Here is a 23,349-nt window from a genome sequence, read left to right on the forward strand (position 1 = left end):
ACATGTTTTTAAGCAGAACAAATACAAGAGAACATTTTCGTACAAAGCAGGGTGGAAATAGATGAAGACCTGCCACATTCAGAATGCACAGCAGCTGCTCCACCGGAGCCTCGAGTTACTCACATTTAATGAACACTCAATGTTGTCATAAGTCTGTTTTAAGATGATCTAAAACTGAAAACATGAGGCGATAAGACTCAAATACAAACTAACACAGACAAAATGAAAGCACATACAAATGCCTGCATGTGTGACACGTACACAATAGCACATTCAAATATCAAGCCAGCCTCAAAGCCTTTGCCTCATCCTGATTATCAACTCAAAAAGATACTTCATTGTCAAGAGCTTTGATTCATTATGCTCGGTTGCAGCTGCTTTTTCTGTTCCTTCTACTTCTAATATATTTTGTACATTTCCTTAATTAAATTATTTGCATTGTTGACCTCAATGATTCTTTTGCAGAAATAAATTGCTGTCTGTGTGATTGCGTGTCTGCGAGTGCACAATTAAAAACACCTTTTTAATTAACAACGCTTGTCGTTGTTTACCACAGTAGGCCTTGCTGTTGGGCAGACCTTTCCAAAATAGACAAGTTCATATGTCACTGCTTGAGCACTAATGTTTAACAAACCTGCAAATCAATGTTATTCTCTCTTCCTCCACTCCATTGTGACTCCTCGGTAGTGGTCTGGGATTGGATTCAGACACACATGAACAAAAAAGAAAGATGAGGGGGAGATAAACCAGATCCCTATTTAAATTAACTGTCCTATTTGAGAACACACTCCATTAAATGGTAAACAAGTGTCTGGCGTAGTTTGTCTTTGGTTGTTGGTGCGTGGGCTCTGTTCTTTGTCTCACCTTCAACACCCATTTAGTACAGCAGAGGACAGATATTGGGGGGGGGGGACTTTAAACATGATCAATGTCACAGAAACCCTCATTTTTCTTTGCCTTCCAGGCAGCACTAAAGTGCAATCGAAGCGTCACAAGGAAAATCACTGACCTTATCGATAAAACGCTTAATAGTCATTCAGTGCTCAGTGCCAAAATTACACCTCTGTTTGGGAATTTTAATTTAACATGAGGAGTGTTGTTCGTGACCTAAAGCTACTTTATATTCCACCAGATATGAAAATAGTCCCAAAACAAAGATCAGGCTCTGAGGATTTGTAATTGCAAAATTGTCAAAAATAATTATTCGTCTCATGTTTTAATTTGGTCCTTAACATCTTGCCTAGCTGTCAGTGTTCATAAGAATTAAAATATATTAGGAAATTAATTAAACATCTTAACTCTTCATTCTACAATTATAACACCGACACCGCCTTAGAAATGAGGTAAACAAACTGATCATGTGATTCAGATGGGATTCAAACCCAGTACCTTCTTGCTATAGAGGAGATAGTGCTAACCACTCATTTACAACAACAACAACAACAAAAGTTACTTGTATATTTTGAAATTAAATTCAGGCTTCCCCCAATGCGTACCGTAGTTGAAACTTATATAACTGGATTGCAGCGACTCTTTGATGTGAGGTGAAAGGTCTTCAAGCTTTTCCTACAAGTCCGGCTGACTTCATTCCACAAAGAAAGGTCCTGCCTGAACATTTCTCTGCCAAGAATTCTTGACACAAGGGCATGGAGGATGACTGTGCCTCACCTTTTATTTGACATTTTCAAAAGGGTAGCTGAGATGTACCAACATCTTGTCTGAAAACCACAGAGACAACTAACAAGTTTGGCGCATAAATATCAAGACAAAGAGGTGAGGTAAAGATTGCAGAGTAGAGATGCAGGCTGAGGTACTGAAAGTGAGAACTCTGTAACATTAAGATGTTCACTTCGACTGATGGCCATTTAGAGGGACAATAGGCTGAAATGAAATGCCTTTTCTCCGATTTTCCCTGAAAACACACAACATAAACAACGCAGGGGAAGCATTAAGTCCGACAGTGAATTCTCTATGAAAAATGCTCTTTGAATAATACAAGCTAATATCACTGAAATATTTATCAATATAAGCCATTCTCTCTGAAAAGGCTGTTTGTCCTCTTGCGTTATTCTTCTTCACCCACCCTTCTTTCGTCATCCATTTCAACTCATCAATCTGTAACCCTCGAATGCTCCGCATTTCTCTCCTATTTCTGTATTCGGAGAACAGGTAAGTTCAGTTTGTCAAGAAGACGAGGGTTCTTTTCCATAACTTTATTCTTTCTAGCTTTTGTTCCTACCTGTTATTTCAGGTAAGAGCACACCCTCTCAATTTATCGCTGTGTTGCTCTGCCCTTCCATCTCGGCAGGATGAATTGACTTTAAACCAAATGACATATGATCAATCATAAAGCCTTCTCTTTGACAGCTTGTGTCAAGCGGCACAGTGGCAATGCCCAAAGAAAGTTTTGGTTTTCTCTCTAAAGTTGATTTTTGTTTTGTTTTTCCATATCTCTGACACTTCACTAGCGCTCACGAGGGCTTTGGTTCGGATTCTTATTTTACTTCTGTGGTACACATCAAATCCATAACAAGGAACATGAGTGGGTGAGGGATTCAAACAACACTCGCCTCCCCCAAACAATAATCATAGCGGTGCCCTTATGTGAGGCATTTACTGTTACTGTTTCAGGAAGTGGAATATTTTTGGTTCGAATGAGCAATTGAGGGGCTGCACTAATGAATTTTTAGGGAACAATTCAACTTTGCATTAATTTCTGGATCTTTTCGCTCAAAGATAAATAAATTTCTATTTCTTCTCAATAAATTAATAAATCTAGTCTTCTAATCTCTAAAATAAGGCCCATTGTTAAATAATTGTACTGTATTCCTGGTAGTAGAAGATAAGTAAGGGTGCAAGTTTAAGGAAATGGGTGGATATGCAAGTGCCTTTTCTATTCACAAGACACCAAGGTTAAAGAATATACACTCATATATTTATTTAACAACAATGTTACACGTCATGCAACAAAATGAAATAGTTAATTAATTTTAATTAATTTGCTATAGCAAGCAGACATTGTAAGACAAAACAATTAAAACGTTGGTAGTATTAGTGACGTACTGCCAGCAATGGGCTCCACAAATGCTACAACTGTCCTTCCAAGTGTTACAATAAATTAAACAAATGAATGAAACTCAGGTTACACTCTCGCTACCTTTATTCGTGTGTGCCACTGTATATTTCTTATACATTTTTGACTCCAGTTACAGACTACACAATGCAGGTAATTATCTCCACATATACAGTATGTGCGCACAGACACACACACACACACACACACACACACACACAAGGAAGAGCAAGACACTGTTTAAGACAAGTCTGTTCAGTGATGATAGATGTTATACAGGCAGGGAGGCCCTTCCACAGACAGGGTCGTCAGTCTTTTCACTGTCTCAAGCAGATAGCCCGACACGCTTGCCCCATTTCCCTTCCTTTTTTTCTTACAACTTGCGTGCTCTCGCATACACATTTATATTGTTGAACAGGAGAAATGTGAGCTCGAAGATCAGATAAATGTAAATAGTCGTGGTTTGCATTTATATAGATGTAGTATAACGCCAGCTAGTGGTTGAAGCTGGTATTGTGTCATCAGTTTATTTTGTCCTTAACATTTATTTTATCCACAATCCTCCTCTATCCTGCCTTCCATTTTTCATTATATTTTTCCATCTTGCTAACTTTTTCTCTTTTCCTGTATTTTCTGCTTTTTCTTTATTCCTCACACTCGTCTCTCCATACACGAGTCACCCGAGAAGCTATTTCTCGACAGCAGTGTTAGAAGTGATCAATTTCACCAACCTGAAGAAAAAGCCAATTATATGCCTTTTTATGACTTTCATTATTTTATCACTTGCACAGTGTTTTATTACCAGGCCTTTGGTTAGCCGCACCGGCGCATTGCTCCACACGCTTACAAGAATCCCCATTCACACAAGCAATATTCAACACACACACACACGGCCAGCAACCAAGAGACACACTTTCCCATATGATAGTCTGGGTTTACATAATGTTAAGACAATGTGTGAATTGACAAATTCATGACTGCTCGTCAGATGATTTTTTTGCAATTGAAGGGTATTATCTTTAGCGGCATTGAAAATGAGCGGGTTGCACGCTCGTCAATCAACAGTATAAAGACTGGATTGTCTTATGAAACAATAAAAGGCTCTTTAATACTGAGACATGACAGAAAAGGCAATAAGTTCTCTATGAAAACTTTTCCCTCATTACTTTTTTTTACTGACAAGTAATATCTTTATGGAGGCATGTATCCTATATATGTGTGTGGGCATGTTCAGCTGTGTACATGTGTGCAATGAATTCAATGTGTCACGCATATACTTGCATGCATGCACCAGAAAATTAGACCAGTACACCACAGCTATTGGAAAATGATCACCCTCATTCCTCACTCCTTTTCTCTATCTGACAGACACACTTTGCTCATCTGCATTCAGCACCTGGGGCTACAAGTGTTTAATGCTGCCATTAAACTCATCTCCAACATAAAGTGCATCTGTGACTAAAGAGCGAGCACAAGCCAAGCTCCAGGCGGTGAATCTAATGGTGAATCGAGGTCTTCAGACACAGAAAGGGAGACAATAAAAAGAAATGTGATGGGTCAGGGGTAACTTTCTGATTCAAATAATTGCCCTTTTTGCTTCCCTTTGGTCCGAGCCTGTGCTTGTTTAGCCATAAAGCTGTGCTGCATGCCGGTTCTCCTTGTGCATCCATCTTCTGGGTGATGATGCGCTACCTACTGACAATGTCCTCTCATCCTGAGCCTTGGTATCCAGTTAGTATCATCATAATACAATATAAAAAGGAGGCACCTTTGGCACCTAATTACTGTGAAAATGTGTTGTTGCTTTGAGAGCTCTTCATGTTGGTCCCACGTGTCAGAGTACATTTTCCTATCTCAGAGCGCCAAGCCACGTTGTCCAAATTCCATCCTGTGTTCAAGCCTTAAAGCGACATTCCACTAAAGGAGAATATTCACACTTTCCTGCACAAATACCTGGCTATTTTTCCAACATGATATCCTCTAATGTGATTTAATGTACTAATTTGTTTGCCCAATTTATTTAAAAGTAACAAGGCCTGAATTATGATTAATAATGACAGTTGACTAAAAAACCTGAATGCCAAATATGACACTATATCTCAAAAACTGATGTTTTTGTTTGTTTTTTCAAATCAATAAATCCATGCTAAAAATGGTTTTTAAATGGCACGACCAAAGGGGAAAAAACTGTTAATGTGCATCTATTCTATTCATTACTTAAGGACATGATAATTTCAGGCTAGTTATCCTAATGGCATGATGATAAAGGACCAGAATTTCAATCACCTTATAATGTGTTGGGGTCCCATTTACTCAGGAAACCTCTGCCTCCTTATATTTCACCTGACCCTGCAGCTACAAGAACCTGCGAGCCCAAATTCTGAAACTTGCAAATGAAATGTTACAGATACAGAATCATAATCTATACCGTAATACTGTGATACACGTATGATAATATATTCCAATCTTGAATTGGCAATGTGAATCACCTGTGACAAGCCCATAATGCTAATCCGTACGTGTAGCACAGAGCTCACACTATTAGATGATGCATTTTGAATGTAGATTTTCTAGAACTGAACAACATGGGAGTAGATTTGTACGCTTAGGCTGCAACATCCCAGTCAAGATAAGCTTTACGAGGATGTTCTATAACAACATCAGCAGCATCCAAATAAATCAAAACACTGTCGATGACTCGCTCCTCATCTCATTTCCTCATTTCACGATCAGGTTGCCTTTTCCCCTCAGAGAGACAAACGGTGTCGATTGTTTTGGATGACTCATTTTTCCTATTTGTTGTTTGTTTTGTTATTAGGAATGTGCTAAAATAATGACACCGGTCAGCAACTGTTTCCACACCCAGCATTCCCTTATTTTATTATGGATCATTTAGTCCTGATGTTTTTTGGATTTGGTGAACCTAACATAAATCCCTGCTTATAATCACCAACACAAGTTCTGATTTGGATTTTTAAAAAATGGAAATGTGCCCAGGGGCCATGAATAAGCCTTTTTAATGCGGTGTCTTTAAGGTAATATGCTTATTATCAATCCATTTCCAACAAAATAATGGGAAAAAAAATCTTTTTATGTTATTTATGTATGATAATGAAATAAAAGCATATTTCCTCGAGAGTTCAACTATTTATTTAAAGTTGCTGTATTTACTCCTGAAGCAACAATACCAAACTATAAAGTACACATGGTCTACAAGTGGAATACTTTAAGGGATAGGTTTCCCCATGTTTTTCTCTATGGATAGTGAAAGAGAAGACAGTGTGTTCCATTTTTTTCATTTCATTCTTTTCTGAATGTTTCCCACAACTGGTCAGTGACCCCAAATTTCCCGCCGACCTTGATGTGTGGCTGTATAAGTTATCTGGGGTTCAAATCTGGTGTCTGGTCATGCCAAAACGTCATTAATTTATTGTAAAAATTATCACTCATCTTTATTTCCCTTGTGCAACAACTTTGCTCTTGGAAGCAAACCCTCCGATCTAGGCAACACAATATTGCTGTGGTTGACCATACTGTACATAAGGTTCATGCGTATACTGATATGTAAATGCCAGATACAAGAAGCATCCCTCCCTATACTGTAATTCAATTGCTGTGTGGAGTTTCGTTATGAGCTGAATTTTTCGCCTGATCTATGAAGGCAGCACACCGATCAAAACGTGGCTCATCACTCCACAGTCGTCCTGACATTTACATATCAGTATACGCATGAACTTACAGTATGGCCAACCACAGCAATATTTTGTTGCTCAGGTCAGAGGGTTTTAAGGATGACACATCTTGTGTTTGCCTCTGTTCAGTAAAATAAAGCACACGTGCACTTGGTCTTTCTCACACTTCCCTGTCTGCAGTGATCTGTGCTCAGTTAACACCACTAGGGAAAATTGCTCACCATCCTTCTATGTGTTTGAGCACTAAGCAGCAAGGGCAGCAGCATGATTTCAGAAGTGAGGGAACAGACTGTTCACAAATAAGACAATTGTCTGTCTCCCTGGGTAAGGGGAACTGTTCAAGACTCCTGATCATAAGCAGCCCTTCATTTTCAAACACACTTAATCACAACATCTTGAACCTTGAAAAATTATTTTCTGGCTGCACCCTGACCACCCCTGCTATTTGTTCACATTCGCAAAATCGGCATATATTTAATTTGATATGATCAAAAATATGGAATTATGACAAATAAAAGGAATAATTCAAAAGTCATGTTTAGTTTTAGAAAAATCCAAGAGAAATGGTGATAATTTACATCTCACCATGCCAATGCAGGAATATGTAACTGTTTTAGCCACAGCTTTAAAGTGATCCCCGACTGTTCGGACAGATTTTATAGCTTATAAGAAATAATTACCGGTATATATTTTTGTACACGTATTTACGTAGTAGAGGTAAATTCTTGTGTTTTTAGACCCATTTGTCAAAACAGTCAGGGATCACTTTAAGGGAACAAAGACTAACAAATGTCTACAGCACATTCACAGACAAGGACACAAGTGTTTGTATGTCTTCTCTTCAGACTACCTGTGTTCGGCATAGTAATCATCAGCCATAAAAAAAGAGAAAGGGGGGGCAATCAACAAGCAGAGTGCTGTTGCCATAGCGACAGACAATCTATATCCGAACTCTAAAAATATAAGTTCCTTTGTGTCTTTTCCTATAGGAGAGGTGAGAGAGAAGTGGATATCTTTTTAACACAGATCCAACAATGTACTTCATACAAATATTCAGTATTCACAGGCCTGAAACGGGACACGCCTTTCTACAAACCACTGGACATCAAGGCAGACTCATTATTGTATGAGTTCAATAGACATAGAGACACTGCATAGTCCTTACCCTTAAATGCATAAAAGTCTATATTTATTCATATTATACAATGATGGGAACCCCTTCGCTATTAGCTCTTAGACATGAGGATTTTAACCGTGTATCTTATACACAGCAAATGGAATATATTTTTTTACTCATGTCACACAATCCATGCCATTAAAAGATATGACCTTCATTATTAATTTATTTATTTTTATACAGCCAACAGACAGATTGAAAGAATAATCAACATTTTAATCCCAAATGGCAAACTGCTTGTTACAGCCCTGCAAGCCGTTCCATGTGCCCACAGCTGTGCCACCGCTCCACCACGGGCCCCACACTCTTCCTGTCCAATGTGTTCAGACATGGTATTGTACACCCCGTCTCTGTTGTTTGATTCTGTTCGCCAGCTTTCGTACACCCTGTTCAAGGCAATGGAGGGAACATTTGATGCCATAATTCTGTGAATGTAGGCCAAAAGCTTTCTAGTCTTCCTCCCATCACCACACTTTTTGCACACTATGAAAAAAAATATACAAGTTAACATTCAGCACTTGTGTTTGCTGCTGTGGCTTCACCATTAATGTTATTAATGTTTACAAAGCAATAAAGACCGAAAACTAAATGCCTACCATCAAAATCACCCAACTGTGATACATCGCACAGGGTGTGTGTGTGTGTGTGTAGCAGATGTTCTGTGCAGCCTGTCAGACCGCCAGCAGTATCCTGCAGCTGATACTCTCTCTGGACATGCTGACTGACTGACAACTCGTGTGTGTGTGTGTGTGTGTGTGTGTGTGTGCGCGCAGAAGGGAGCTTGCTTTGCCTCCAGCAATTCAGTGTCCCCTTGAGGGGATGTGGAACCTGAGACAAAGAGCGACGAGAGAGAATGGGTGAGAAGCGCGAACCCAGCGAGAACAAATTTGTTTATTTATTTTCTGTCTTCTCGCTCCAATTTCAGCTTCCTGGTTCACAGATTTGATCATTTTTTGAAAATTAAAGTCTGCATTCAAGAAGATATCAGATTTCAATCTGCCATCGTTTAGAAATAAACCCAACCAGCAGTTTCATGTTCGTTATGCTAAGAACGTGACGCCATTCCTTTATCCACCAAGGAAATGAAATCTAAATATGCTGAACACTGGTATGGATTCCCAATGTCACGCGACGCTTACACATATTTTGCAATAACAACTGAGAAGAGTCTGTAAAAAACAAATATTTGTACTGAATTGGTCAGAGTTATTTTCTTTAGCTCAGCGTAGCCATACCTTCTCTAAAATATTTTTTGTCACTGTATATTCCGCTACGCTGCATTGCACCTGCAAATTTCATCCACTATGGTGAAGAAGTTGAGTGAGCACACACTTCCCTCTAGCCCTACTATATCATACCTTTGTCTCACTGGCAGCAGTGCGTACGCTGTTCAATTGTGTGATGCGTCGACAGTTTTAAGAGTGAATTCATCTTGGAATGAAAGGTTCGAGACTTTTGCAGACTGGTGGGTTGTTGTAAAGGCAGCATATCAAAGACAAAAGAAAATCAGGTCATCCATCAGGTACATCACGACTTGAATGTAAGTGTACTGCATACTTTTGCAGCCGTCTTTACATTGTATTTCCAAGGATAGGAATTTTCATCAGTATTCTGATCCACACAAAAAGAATCTATCATCTCTTCCCTTGAAATTTGGCAGCATATAGTCAGCAGTGTAATGCAGCCCCATGGGTAGTTAGCAGGAGCTAACGTAGCATTGACAGTTTCTCCCAAGGCTGGATAAATGCAGAGGGCCCGTCAGTAATCTCTTGACAGAGCAGAAGGGGACAGTGGCCGACTTTCAGACCTTTGCGGAGGAAGATAAGATCGGTGGATAAGATCGGTTTCATTGGTAGGAATCGGTCGATCGCAGATCCCGCAAAATTGAGGAAATTGGTGCCGATCGATCGGCAGGTCGATCGATTGGTGCATCCCTAGTAATGCATGCTAAAAATCAGGAACAGAAAATAAAAAATTCTCATTGGTCATCTTGAAAGCGGAAGAACAAACTAAGATTGCCGTATTTGAAGCTACACAGCCTTTATTCCTTTGTCCATCCATTCATTCATCTATCTATCCATCCATTACTGGCCAGGCAAATTGTGTGTGTGTGTGTGTGTGTGTGAGACAAAGAAAGAGACGGGTCCTCCCAGTGCTTTCACAGACAAGCAGAGAATTCAGTTTAATTGAAACAACCAATTAAATGTCTGACACAAACCTTGCGGCTGAAAAGGTTGACTCCCAGCTTGCATGACTCACTGGCACAGTCTAGACATGGAAAATGTCTATTCAGAAAAATTGTAAATAGTGATACAAAAACCCTCATCAGGGTGTAGCGTACCGTCGGTGTAATAAAAATCCTTGAACCTCTGCCTGAAAACCAACCGCACAGTTTGACCTACAATGTCTTTGTTGGAAAAATATCATAACCCGTACATTCAGGGGAAGACATGAATAAATGAAGAAAAAGAAATAACCATAGGTTTGAACAGAAATGAAATAAACTCAACCATGGAGAAACGAGAGGTAAACCCCAAGTGCAGAGCTGTTATGCAACTTTGTCCAGATCAATGGTTGTGCTTTCATTTCTCTGTGAGCGTCCAGCAAGAATAATCGGGATTCTTGAGATAAGAGAAGAAACATGCAACCGAAACCAGTCAGCTTTAAAGCCGAACTTACCCATACTGCTCGCACAAACAAACAGAAACTCTAAGTAATCTCCTTCAGCCGACGGCTACTGGGAGACGAAAGAGAACAGAAATGCAGTTCTCATATTCATTTGAGGAGTAATTATTTATTTATATATGCTCTGTCTCACTGTGCTGGAGCCTATAGTCTCATCTCGAAGGGACATAAAACATGTTACGCATTAGATGGAACAGTCAAGCTCAGCAATTCCAAGAATAGACAGTAACCATCTCCCTTGCTCTGTATGTCTCTCGTGGCAACGGAGTGTGTAGCACACACAAAAAAAGATTATCGTTGTAATGCAATTAGGCTATACTTTACAGAGGATAAACGGTCCTGTGGTCAAGTGGATAAGGGAGTAAGTGCAAGTGCATCAAAACACATCCTTGAGCAATTTATACACTCCAATTAGATGCTGTGGGATTCTGTTTCAGACCAATAGTAAACCTCGGCCCATCTTTCTACAAACCTTTCTGTATCACTGTGGTCCTATTACGTCCAACCAGCCAACAAAGCCCAACACACACACGCTTCATGTGTGTGTGTTGTCATTTTCCTTCTTACGCCACATTTATGTTCCTCTTTGTGTACAACAAGAGGTCACATGCAGTATATTATCTACCTTTGATTGGTTTCTTTGCCCAGGACAGCGTCTCCTGATGGATCCATCGGGGAGGGCAGTAGGTTGAGACAGGAGACCAGGGATTGGCTGGAGTCTTCTCTGTACACTGTGCACACACCCAACACAGACATACAATCTTTACATCAATTACCGGTACATTTCTAATCTCATTTGCCATCTAAATATACATCTAACCTAACCAGTATCTCTACTTACATTCTCCTTCCAAATTAAATTAAAGCCATAAATGTCTAAGGAAAGTTATTAAAATTCACAAGTAATAGGTTTAAGTAATAAAAGTTTATAATTTTAAATGGTACATTTAATGGATTGCTGAATTACACTCGATGATGAAGCTGAGATTTGTCACTTCTTCATCTGTGTGTTAGTTAAAGCAGTGCTTCTCTTATTGTCCCAGTCTGATTTCACAGGGCATGAGTCACAGTTGGAATAGGAACACAGCAAACCGCTTTCTTTTTAATAAATGCTTCAAGAACCCATCTGAGAGAGCTAAAAGAAAATAGTGTGCGTGCAGGTGTTTTGTATGGATGTGTGTCTTCAAATGTGTATAAAGGTGGTCCTCACTTAACGACGGAGTTAAGTTCGGAAGACCCCATCGCTAAACGATTTCTTCGTTGAACAAAACCCCCGTCGACCGACTTTTTGTGTGGTCCAAAAATGCTTACGGACAAAAGGTCCCTGCGATGGTGCTGGCGACACTTTTGGGGTGCACCCCGCCTCTCGACCATAATAAAGCTGGGATAGGCTCCGGCAACACCCATAACCCGCAAGGCTAACAAATAATAAATACTGTACATATGTACGTACTCACTCACAACCCCACAGCCAATGCATTCCGCTCATTGTAACAGCGATTCCTTGTTGCCAAGCACACACTTTTACATTTCTGAAAGCCCGTCGTAACTCCAAGTAGTCGTTAAACGAGTACATCAAGGACTAGCTCTACTGTATATCTTCCTGTGTACCGGTAGGTATGTACGTATTCATGTAACCGTTACATTCATTCATTCATCTTCCGAACCGCCTTGTCGAGAGGCGGGGTACACCCCGGACAAGCTGCCAGTTCAGAATTATGAAAAATCTCAAGACACCCTAAAATGTGATTAAAGGTGATGGCCATGACACACACACACACACACACACACACACACACACGCATATAAACAATAAGCGTTTGAGAGTGAATGGGTAACTGACTTACCATCAGTGGGAAACCTAAAACTGTGAAGATGCAACAAACAGCCCTATTCCTGCAGGGATTGATGAGAGCCAGACACATAGCTCACGTCTACACTGCTCAGTCACTCTCTGTACTTGCCTTTGATGTAAATTATACATAATAAGTCACTGACAATGGTCGCAGAATTACAATGGCCCTACTTGAAACTACTTCTCCAAAACCTGTCAAAAGACATGTTTTATTTTTGATATGCGATCATCTCGGATCGCTGAAAATTGCACTCGCAGTGGCAAGTCTTTGGAGTTTTTTTTTTGCATTCAGTTCATCGAGATGACTAAAAAGTACATGAACTTTGCACACCACTAAGCATTTGTAATCAGCTCTACATCTACAGAAATTTGTTTTACTTGGAATGTTCAGAGTTTTTCTTTTAACTAATACAGTCCGGCCAAATAGTTCTGGGCAGTGTCCGTGGAGTTGAATTCTATGATGTGAGCAACATCAGAATATTTTTGGATCATATCTGTCTTCCTGAACGGGTGGATGTAGGTAGGTGTGCTTGCATTTGAATTCCTTTCCTTTAATTAGAGTTTGTGGAAGAAATCTTACATCACCAGCAACAAGTCTTAGACGCTTGACTTTGAGAACAATTCATCAAACATTTCATTTCATGCTACAGTCTGCAAACCATTAGGTCTAATGACTAAGAATGCACATTTGTGTTGGTGTGTGTATTAATAATGGTCCTTCCTTCAGCTCTGCATCTGCCTTAGCTGTGTGTGTGTGTGAGTAGGTAGGGGCTTCCTCTCATGACCCTCCCTTTCAAACCACTCCAACTTGCACAACCACAGAAAATTCAGTTTATTAGGGCTGAAGATCCTGTTGTACTTACTCCACAGTGCTTCTGAACACTTTACTTTATTTGACTGCAGCTGTAATGGCCTATGAGTCCATCTGGGACTTAAATGTTGCCTGAAGACAGATGAATCTACCCACGGATTTATAGGATACGACTCTGAGAAATGTTAGATAATCGTCGAAGTAAAACACCAGATGAGAGTCAAGTTGAGGGTAAATGCATCCTGTCACTATAGTAACAGTCAAATTCGATGTGCATATATTTGAGTTACCGTACTTGAGGTTGTGCTTACACTCACGCACACTCAGCCACCAACTGCCAAAGATGAATAGTTTTTCCGGTTTGATGGGTTGCAGTGACGCAAAACAGCTGCAATTTTAAATCATTTAAAACACTTTTACGTAATTACAATAATGACCCCATGAGGAATGACTAAATACGAAGAGTGCTTGCAAATGAGATCAATCATGTCACATTACTACGTCTGCTGATAGGAAAATGGCAAATTAAATTAAAGATGTGAATTTATTAGGTTTTTCTGAATACAAACTAAGTTGTCACATATGATCTATGCATGGAGGTTAAGGTTAATATATTTTCCAATTCATGTTGCACTACGGCAGAACAAGCAAAAAAAATTCAACCAGATTTCAACCATGTCAGGAGGAGCGTAACTGAAATGCCAAAAAACACAAGACATAAATCGCTGTAAATGAGGCAGCCACATCAAAGTCCTGGAACATGTTAAAAGAAGCAGGCAGAGAACTGGTTTCACGTTTTAACGCGATAGACATGGATTAATGGAAGGAAAGAGGAAAGGAACAGAGACAATGAAAAGAAACTGAGCATGAGTGAGAGGCCGACAGAAGAGAAGTGGGTGAAGAGAGGCGGTGCGAAAAAGAAGGAAGAAAATAAACGTGTCAACAAGAGAATATGACCAGACATGTACACTTGATTAGAGAGAAGAATAGATAAAAAGAGCAGACTTTGATATGACAAATAATCTTTAGTCGGATAAAGCTTTTCAAAAGTTTTTCCCACATGAACCCAAAACAACAATTCGTCATAAAGACTTCAAGTTTCACGAAGTTAAAGTTACCATGTCGATGTCGCTGATCATCAGAGAGGTCTAGGTCAAGCATGAGATCATCTTCATCCAGCTCTGAAGAACCCAGGTAGTTTAAAACATCCTAAAGAGAAACAGCAAAATTTAAACCAGGAATCATTTAGTCAACGTCTCCTTGCTCTTGGTGTTATGATGTCATGTACATATACATATGCATGATAGTTAATTTGGATCATCTTAATTTCACAAGTAATGCTGCCACCTGATGGTCATACATGACGTTGCATTGTATAATATTAATATTGTAACTGGGAATAAATAATGAAAACTAAAATTGTAAAAAGAAAATAGGACAAAATAAGACGCCACACACACACACACACACACACAGAGAAGAGGTGAAGAACAGAAAGACTTAATGGGGTCTTAGACCACAAGTTTTATTTTGACTACTCTTGACCCAAAAATAGATTATAGTAGGAAATATTTCTGTGAGTTTGATTTGAACTCGCAGCCATAATAAATGTGCCTGGGTGTGAAAAAAAATTATTACCTGAGAAAACCTGTCTGACAAGCTTTAGACAGGCTGAGAAATCACCACAGCGCCTCAGATTAGAGGCTCCATGAATGCTTCACAGAGTCCGAGTGGAAGTCACATCTCAACATCGCCTGCTCAGTGGAGACTGCCTGAGTCAGGTCTTCACGGCTGAATAACAGAACCACTAGAGAGGGATTCCAATAAGAAGAAAAGTAGAAATCTGTCCTTCAGTCTGATGATCTCACATTTTATTTTCCAACTGGTGTGTTTTTGCGAGACACGGATAAGGGGAAAGGATGGCATCTGCATGCGTGCTTCTCACTATGGGAGATGGAGGGGGAGGTGTGATGGTGTGGGAGTGCTTTGCCGGTCAGACTGCTGGTAATATATTGAACATTAAAGGCCCATTTAACCAGCATTCTGCAGTGGCACGCCAGTCCATCTGGTCTGCGCTTCGTGGGACCATCATTCATTTTCCAGTGGGACAGTGACCCAAATCACCTCCAGGCTATGTAAGGGCTATTAAACCATTCAAAGCCAAGCCAAGTTGTCGGGAAACGGGGTTTCATTCAACGACAGAATCATTCAACGACAGAATCATTCAACCGCGGGGTCTTTGGAACGTAACCGTCGTGATTCAAATAAAAATCCATCCATCTCGCCGTACACTTTCTGCAACCTCTAATTCTACTCAGAGCAAACAAACTACCCCCCAATAACGTGACACACGTGAGCTGCAAACTCCTTTAGTGACAGCTGTGTTTGTTCCATTTAAAGTTAAGATTATGACACCCGTGATCTATTATTTGAAGATTCATTGAAAGTAGCAAAAACTGACGCCTGCCGGGCCAAAAAACGATTCAAAGAAGCTACAGGCTCTAAAACTTGGATGCATTTTGGCAGTACAGTTATGGATTTGAGTGATGGCGAGAAAATAGTTCTAAAGGCACATTATGATGTCTTAATGTAGTTGACCTTTTGGAAATCAGCCATTATCCACTCATTTTATCTCTTTGGACATTTACGTTTGATTTGGCCAAATGTATCCTGAGGGCGAAAAGACTCGTTTCCAAGGTCACAGTGGCCTCGACTTTTGACCAAGTGGCAATATCCTCAAGTCATTCTTGAGATGTCAGTTTCACAAGGATGGAACAGACGTGCAGACAACCCGAAAACATAACCAGGCCTCGGGCCACAACTGTCGCATGAATGCAGGAGCTGAAATTCCAGCGACTAATTTCATTCAGCTTTCATCACTGTTGATGGAATGAAAAATAAAAAAAACTCACAACCACACCATGCAGCCATCCTTTCACATCTGAATCTAAGGGTCTCGATGCTCAGTGACATTCTTAACTATTCAACCACACCTCTCACCACGTGTGTGACTGAGTGTGTGAGTCGGTGAGTGTGCATATTGTGTGAATTATAAAGTCGATGTTCCTCAAGGCACTACCTACAGCATATGCCCCTTACGTGAATGTATATATGACTGATTTTCACCAGATACTTAGTACAGCGAATACAAGAAATAAGCTGGAAATTTGTTTTAGTGTAGTGCAACTGAACAGAAGACCTCATTCCAGGCATTAAAGCTAATAGCTATAGTATTGAAAAGGAAATGAGGAAGCACACCGTGTGATGCTGATGCGCACACAGACTTCATTTGAGGCTGAATTACCCATTTTAATGGGCCCCTCCAACCATAGAAATGTGTTCATACGAGTTTAGAACCCATCCTCTGCACCTTGGATGTCTGATCTGAATGAGTATAATCTTTGAGTTAATAGATATAATATCAGTCTCAGCCCTCATTAAAAGATGGCTCCATCTCTTTACTGCCAAGCAGAATGATACCCAAAACTGGGGCGAGAGGTTGTTTCCATCCATCGAAAGGCCACTGTTTTCTGCTCAAACTCAGTGGAAATCACGCATAGGGTCTATGAAAATACAATAAAAATGTAGCGCTTTAGGGTAGGGAAAAGAGATTTGCCTTTGCAGCAGGGTATTACGCCTTGTAGCGACGGAAAATATACAGAATAACAAGTTACTTTCATTCTGACTTCAGCCGACACTTCACAGCCAATTGTGTTTACGATGTGCCCAAGGCAGTAAAGGATTGAATGTCCAGTCAAATTGAAAATATGTTTGTTGAGTTTAAAAAAATAAAAATAAATCTGGCTTTTAATGCAACCCCGTCTCGCTGACACCACCCGATATTTTTAAACAAATAGGTACAAGAGCAAGCAGATATCCTTTTCAAAATAAGCAAACAATGTTATTTAAGATGAAGGGGAGGGAAATAGTATGTCCCAGTGGTTCATTCTGTTGATTGTGAGCAGCGGAATCCAAGGTCATAAATTTGAGGTGAAATATTTTTTTTTTTAATTCAGAATCATCGGGATTAATTTGTAGAAACAGGAATTATAACTCAATCTGGCATGTTCTTTGTCATTAGAAAAATCCATACACAAATTCTGTGTAATATTTTTAGTCTCTGTCATGAGTCATAAATCACGATGCCTATTTGCCTAATTTGGATGCATTTTACAGCTTAGATCAACAGAGAGATACAACGCAGCTCTGAATCTATTAGTTTTCCTGCTTTTCATGGCTGCAAATAGAACTTTAGGTCCTCATTTCATTTCCCCTGCATTGCAGCAATCGACAGGCGGAAGAGAAAAAAGTAGAGCAGCAAAGACACAGCGCCCCCCCCCCCCCCCCCCCCCCCCCTTCCGTTGATCAACGGTGATTATTGTAAATGCTCTGATTGCTAAATCTAAATTAATAACGCGCTCAGTTTCTAATAACAGTTTCTTTTGTTTCAACCATTATCACCAATTGCGGTACGTTCTGCTGGAGGCGCTGCGTTTTGTGACTTGTTCTCCTGGCCCCACCTTCTGATTTACAAATAAATGAAGTACTGCAACCATATTGTTTTAAAATCTAAACCATTATGAGAAGAGACTGAATATCAAGTGGAATATCTCCATTTAATCATTACCATCACGTCTACTTCTTCAATAGGTAGTCTTGGTAAGGACGGAATTTTTGGAATCTGTATGTTCCGTTTAAGAGCACGCATTTTTAAAGCAGACATTTCTGTTGACTACATAGAGTAGGTGTAATAAATTACATTTAAAAAGATATATATGTATTCTATGCGAGTACTCGAGTTTCCTGGCCACGGTTCTCCAAATGCTGGATCACGCTTGATTAAAAGTATTGAAGGGTACAGAAAAGAATACTGTGAATATTTATTATCAAAAAGCTATTTAAAGAATCATCTTTGAGCTCTTCAACCTCATTACCGCCGATGGGAAATCTTTATGAATAATACAAAATGTAAGATAATCAAATCCCAATCCTTGAGTTCAGCAGACTCTTCCTCCTCACTGCGAGCTAATGATCCCCAACTTGATAAGCAGTGTACCTTATTTCCAGGTACATTTACAATTGAATTAGCCTCCATCCTATTAATACAAATTAACAGATTTAGAATATGAACAAGTTCTCACAATATAATCACCCTCAACCATTAATATCAGTACTTATATTACAGCATTTATAGCTCATCTAATCACAGGGGCTGATAACTATTAACGGTCATGCATTATCCATGAGACAAAAAAATGAGAAGCCTAGACTGAAAGAAAATACCTGATTGATCTTTGACAATACTTCCATGACAACTTATAAAATTATATTATACCATACACAATCATACCATAATATATACTACACCATTCAGACGATACTTCTACTTGCAAATTTATCGCTTTTCATTTTAAACCCAGCTCTCTGTTGGTGGTTATTACAAATTCTGCCTTGGAGGTGAATCCTTATCTATTGAGTGATTAATGCAATTGTAACAGACGAGACATACCGTAGCTTTCACCAGGCGGCAATCGGACGAGGGGATATGAAAACAAGATGCACACTATGCCGTCATTGTCCAAAAAGACGATGCAACCGCTGACGTGCATAAGTAACAGTCAAAATAAAGTGGATTGCATTTGCAGCTGAACTTTTCTGCCGTTTACGTCCATCAAACTACACACAAACATCTCCTGTCACGTCAGTTCAGCTCGCCTCAATGTCAGTGGACAAAAACAGCCGAAGACTGAAGACGTAACTTTGGGAATTCTCTCTTATCTCGGCCAGACTGCCTCTATATTATCACAGGTGTCACTGGGAAATGTATGAGCAACCAACACCGTGTATGCTGGTAAAATATATATAGCATAGCATTAAAAAAAACATTAAAATAAGACCCAACCGGAATGAGAGCCTCAAATAGCTGGAATACACACAGCGTAACATCATTTATCACTGTAAACCAAATATATGGTCTGTAATGATACAGCAACAATTAATTACACTCTACAAGTATACAGTACTGTTTAGTATGGGCTGTAGTACAGTCTGATTAGCCTGACTGCTATGTCCTTAAAGCCGACACTACAGCCAGCCAAGTTGTATAAAGTATGGATGAGCTACGTGCAAACCCCTCTCTCCATTTCCTTAAAGTAGTCACAATAATCATATATATATATATATATATATATCAAGGGTTACTGCCTAACTTAGGCTACTGAAGAATCCATCATTGGTCGGAGGAAGAAAAGAGATAACTGGGTATTTGGTACTGCATGTCAAGCAGGAAGCGCAGACTGTGTAAGCCATTTGTCAAAGTCTCAAGTCCCTCGTGAAATAAATTGGATTGCTTAAACTACCTTTCCTACCTCAGACCGTTTTCGTGCGTCGTAAGACTAACCTACAGACAATAGTCGATAAAGCCTTTCCTGGAAGATGCTATAAAATTACCTATAGATGTTTTTCTAAGTATTGAATTTTTAACTTTATTTGATGTTTTCCAGAGCATGCTGAAACACAGACAGTAAATTAAATGGCCAGAGGCCTCAGCACTGGATGGCATTGGAGAGAAAGATTCCTTACATCCTTTCCTATAGTGTTTCATCAAGGAGTTTGTAGTTTTCATCTGTTCTCTTCATCACATTTAAAAGCAGGGCTCTTCCTTTAATGATTTGTTCCTACAAAGAAACTATTATTATTTTCCTGCACATGCTGAGTTTTAAGTGTCATTACACGACTAATGGCAGATAGTGCCTTTTTTTAAGCTGGATTCAAGTGTGTGCTAATATTATATATTTGTTAACACAGCTGCTGCACTATTCCCACATATGCACTTACTGCGTAAGTAAAAACCTTCCGTGAATTTTTTTTTTGGAGCGTCAGCTTCACACCTCATAGCACACACCATTCAGTGCAATCTTCCTCATCATTAAATCCACGTTAAGAACAACAGAATAAAAAAGAACATAAAAAAAGAAAAGAATATCAACAGCATTTGAATCATCTGCAGCAAAATGTTCTTTATGTCAGTTTTAATGATGACCCTGATGAGACAAGCTCCCAATGATTTAAAAACCCTTTTTCAATGTAACGCACACACACACACACACACACCCGTTCCAACCTACCAGACTTCCCAGTTTGGATGATGAGGAGTTGTTTCTCTGTTTAAGCAGACCACATCCCTCAGTTCCTGGGACATCCCTGGTGTTTCCCTGGATGCGAGGTCCACCAGCCCCCTCAGACGAGGACCGCAGACGTCTTTCCATTCGCATCACCTCGTGATAGGGGCTGACGCTGCTGCAAAGAGACGCTGCAGGAAAGATGTAAAGACAGGCAGAAAGTCAGAGAGAGAATGAATGAAGGTGCCGTCTTTAACATCTATTTATTTATTTATTGGATATAAATGTTTTAATCACATCATTTCGAATATAGTTTCAGAAAGTAAGATTTAGTTGCCATCCATGGAATAATTATTCATGACCATTAAACCTGCAAGGAATTTAGGCAAACAAATATTTTGGTGGTTTTAGGTCATGGAATGGTGCAACATCAAAACTGGCACAAAATCACTTCTTAATATAAAGTTTCAAAAAAGTAACGTTTGCTGCTCTGGATAATAAATTATATCACATCTTTGTTTGTAGCGCTCATGTAGTTCTCATGCCACGACTTAGTGGTTCATGAACAGGAAATAGGACCGCGTGATTGCCGTGTGGACGCACAAAACATTCAGGGAAATCTTAATCTGAGCCCTGCTCCTGGGTCAATACCACAATGTGATTAATCACAGTGAGAGTTACCAGAGAAAGGGAACGCGTCACACCGACTTTGAGATCACATTTCCTGGTCAACAATTTAAAGGCGTGTGATATTTTATGGTTGTGCTTCTGTGGGTGTGTGCATATAAGTCTGTGACTCATGCTAGCATTGCATGACCTTTATTACCTGCATGTGGTTTCCTCAAGTGAGAGGACCTGGGTTCATGGCAGCCGCAGAAGCTTCCTCTTTCTTGCACGAAAAGCATGTTTCTTGTCCTCTTTTCCGTTTGCTCCGGGTTAGAGTGGCAACCCTCGCTGCGTACAACGCACGCCTCGCTCTCACTTGTGGTCTCCGTGTGGTAACCGGCCTTCCTCTCCTCCTCTTTACCCTTCTCCGGAGACACCTCTTCCCTCACTTCCTTTCTTTCTTCCTCTCTCCCCTTCCTCTCTTCCAGTGATTGTCCCTGCAGCGGCAGGCAGGGCAGGGCCGTCTCTGGCTCCGAGAGAGAAATGGCAGTCTCATAGTCTGTGTTGTTGGCTGTGCTGGTGTCAGGGAGTAAAGGTCTTTCAGTGCTGGACTCAGCTGTAGTGAAGAAAACCTGAAGGGAGGACATCAATGAGTGTGTGTGTGTGTGTGTGTGTGTGTGTGTGTGTGCAAAAGGACGAGAAGCATTTTTAAATGTTCCATTCACAAGGAAGGAAAGGGCAGCGGTCCCATTAGGATAAAACTGGCTTCGGGGAAAGGACAACCCTCTTTTGCTCTTATTTACTGAGTGAATATTTTTGTCCTTAAGCACCAGTGTATGTTTAGACAGCAGTCATCTCGTATTTATTCTTCAATGGCTGCAGTACACAACCTTATACTGGATAAATGATTTCCTCTCAAGGGTGGAATCCACCAATAAAATAGAACTGATTCTTTGAAGGAGAAAAAGTTGTGAGCACAAAAGTGTCAAATGTGGAGAGCAGCTTGCAGACATGCGTAGGTTTTCATTTTCATGCCCTGGCTCTTTCGATAAAAGGACTTTTCATGCCTCGTGCTCAATTTTTATGCCGAATTTCACAGATTCTACTGGTAAGAACGTTCTTCTGTTCTGTTCTTGACATACAAGGACACCTGTAATTGTTTTGTCTGTTGCACTACCATTTCCATCTTTTTGAAATTGAATTCCTGTTAAAACAAACAAAATGGTTTGCTGTTAAGGTGTTTTAATGTGCTTGTAGAAAATAAACCTTTTTTTTTTACAAGTTTTATCTTCATCTTCCATATCAACAATAAAAGAGCTTAAAAATAAACAAAACAAGTTACCTGGTCAGGAGAGGCAGTCACGTTGAGGTTTTCTGGAGCGGTTTGGGCTTCAGGTGGTGCTGGAACAATATCTAACACAGTCCCAGACTTGGGGTCCAACCCAGACCCGGGGCTCGGAGCCGGCAGAGCATCCACCTCGGACACGGAATCCTCTGTGACATGGACGAATTCTGAAGGGGTAATGGCTGTGGTTCGGTCCTCTGATATCATAGGAGACTGGAGTGAACTCTCGCCACCTGCACCAAGCAGCTCCCCTGGCCATGACCCTGGAGTGAGCCCTGCTGCCCCCGGAGCGGTGGTGGTGGTGGAGGTCGGAGGTTCCAGACTCACTTCTGGGGGTCTGTGGTGATCCGAGGTCCGGGAGAAACGATGGTGAGCTGAAAACGATTTGGGCAGAAGCTGTTTCTTATGTCGTGACGACCGTTTGTTGTTATTACTGCCCCCACTGTAATCATCGAGGAACCCGGAGTCGTCGCCCTCACTGGCCCCCGAGCCGCTGATGCAATTTATAAACACATTTCGATTGGCTGTGGAGGAGGAAGATGATGCTTTGTCAAAGTCCTCGGTCTGAGAGCGTGTGATTTTCCTCTTGTGGCTGCCGAAACCAAATGAATGTCGCGACCTGGGTGGCGCGCCGCCGTCACCGACGCCCGCTGACGATGATGTCGTTATTGCCTGCTGGTTATTCCCATTGGTGTCAGTGGCCTGCGTCAGTGGCGGCGTGAGGTTCAGGTTTATAGGCTGGACACGCGGCTCGCTATTGCGCTTAGCAGTGAAACTGAGATTTGGAGTTCGGAAAAGGCTCCGGCGCTTCCCAGTGCTCCCAGAGCTGGAGTTGGTGCTGGAGGGTGAAGAACTGTGGATGCCATTTCCCACGCCGCCCGAAGACGGAGAGGACGGGAGGGACTCCTGCCTCTTACTGCTGCTCCGGCGGAAGATCGGCAGACGAGACACAAGCGTGGAACGCCGTGAGCCCGCTTCACCCAT

At 40.6% G+C, this 23,349-nt stretch overlaps 1 protein-coding gene across 1 annotated transcript in view; it reads right to left on the bottom strand.

Annotated features, from left to right (window-relative positions):
• LOC137914282 (serine-rich coiled-coil domain-containing protein 1-like) overlaps positions 1–23,349 on the bottom strand; it is a 79,145-nt gene extending 55,796 nt beyond the window's left edge. Inside the window, exons 1-5 of the mRNA XM_068757887.1 lie at positions 22,363–23,349; positions 21,241–21,652; positions 20,421–20,605; positions 14,412–14,502; positions 11,253–11,358 (exon numbers count right to left, since the gene is read on the bottom strand). Coding sequence (XP_068613988.1) covers positions 11,253–11,358; positions 14,412–14,502; positions 20,421–20,605; positions 21,241–21,652; positions 22,363–23,349 — 1,781 coding nt within the window. The remainder of the gene's footprint in view (positions 1–11,252; positions 11,359–14,411; positions 14,503–20,420; positions 20,606–21,240; positions 21,653–22,362) is intronic.

This window comes from Brachionichthys hirsutus, unplaced genomic scaffold (genome assembly GCF_040956055.1).
Source record: "Brachionichthys hirsutus isolate HB-005 unplaced genomic scaffold, CSIRO-AGI_Bhir_v1 contig_698, whole genome shotgun sequence".
In the NCBI taxonomy this organism is placed as follows: domain Eukaryota; kingdom Metazoa; phylum Chordata; class Actinopteri; order Lophiiformes; family Brachionichthyidae; genus Brachionichthys; species Brachionichthys hirsutus.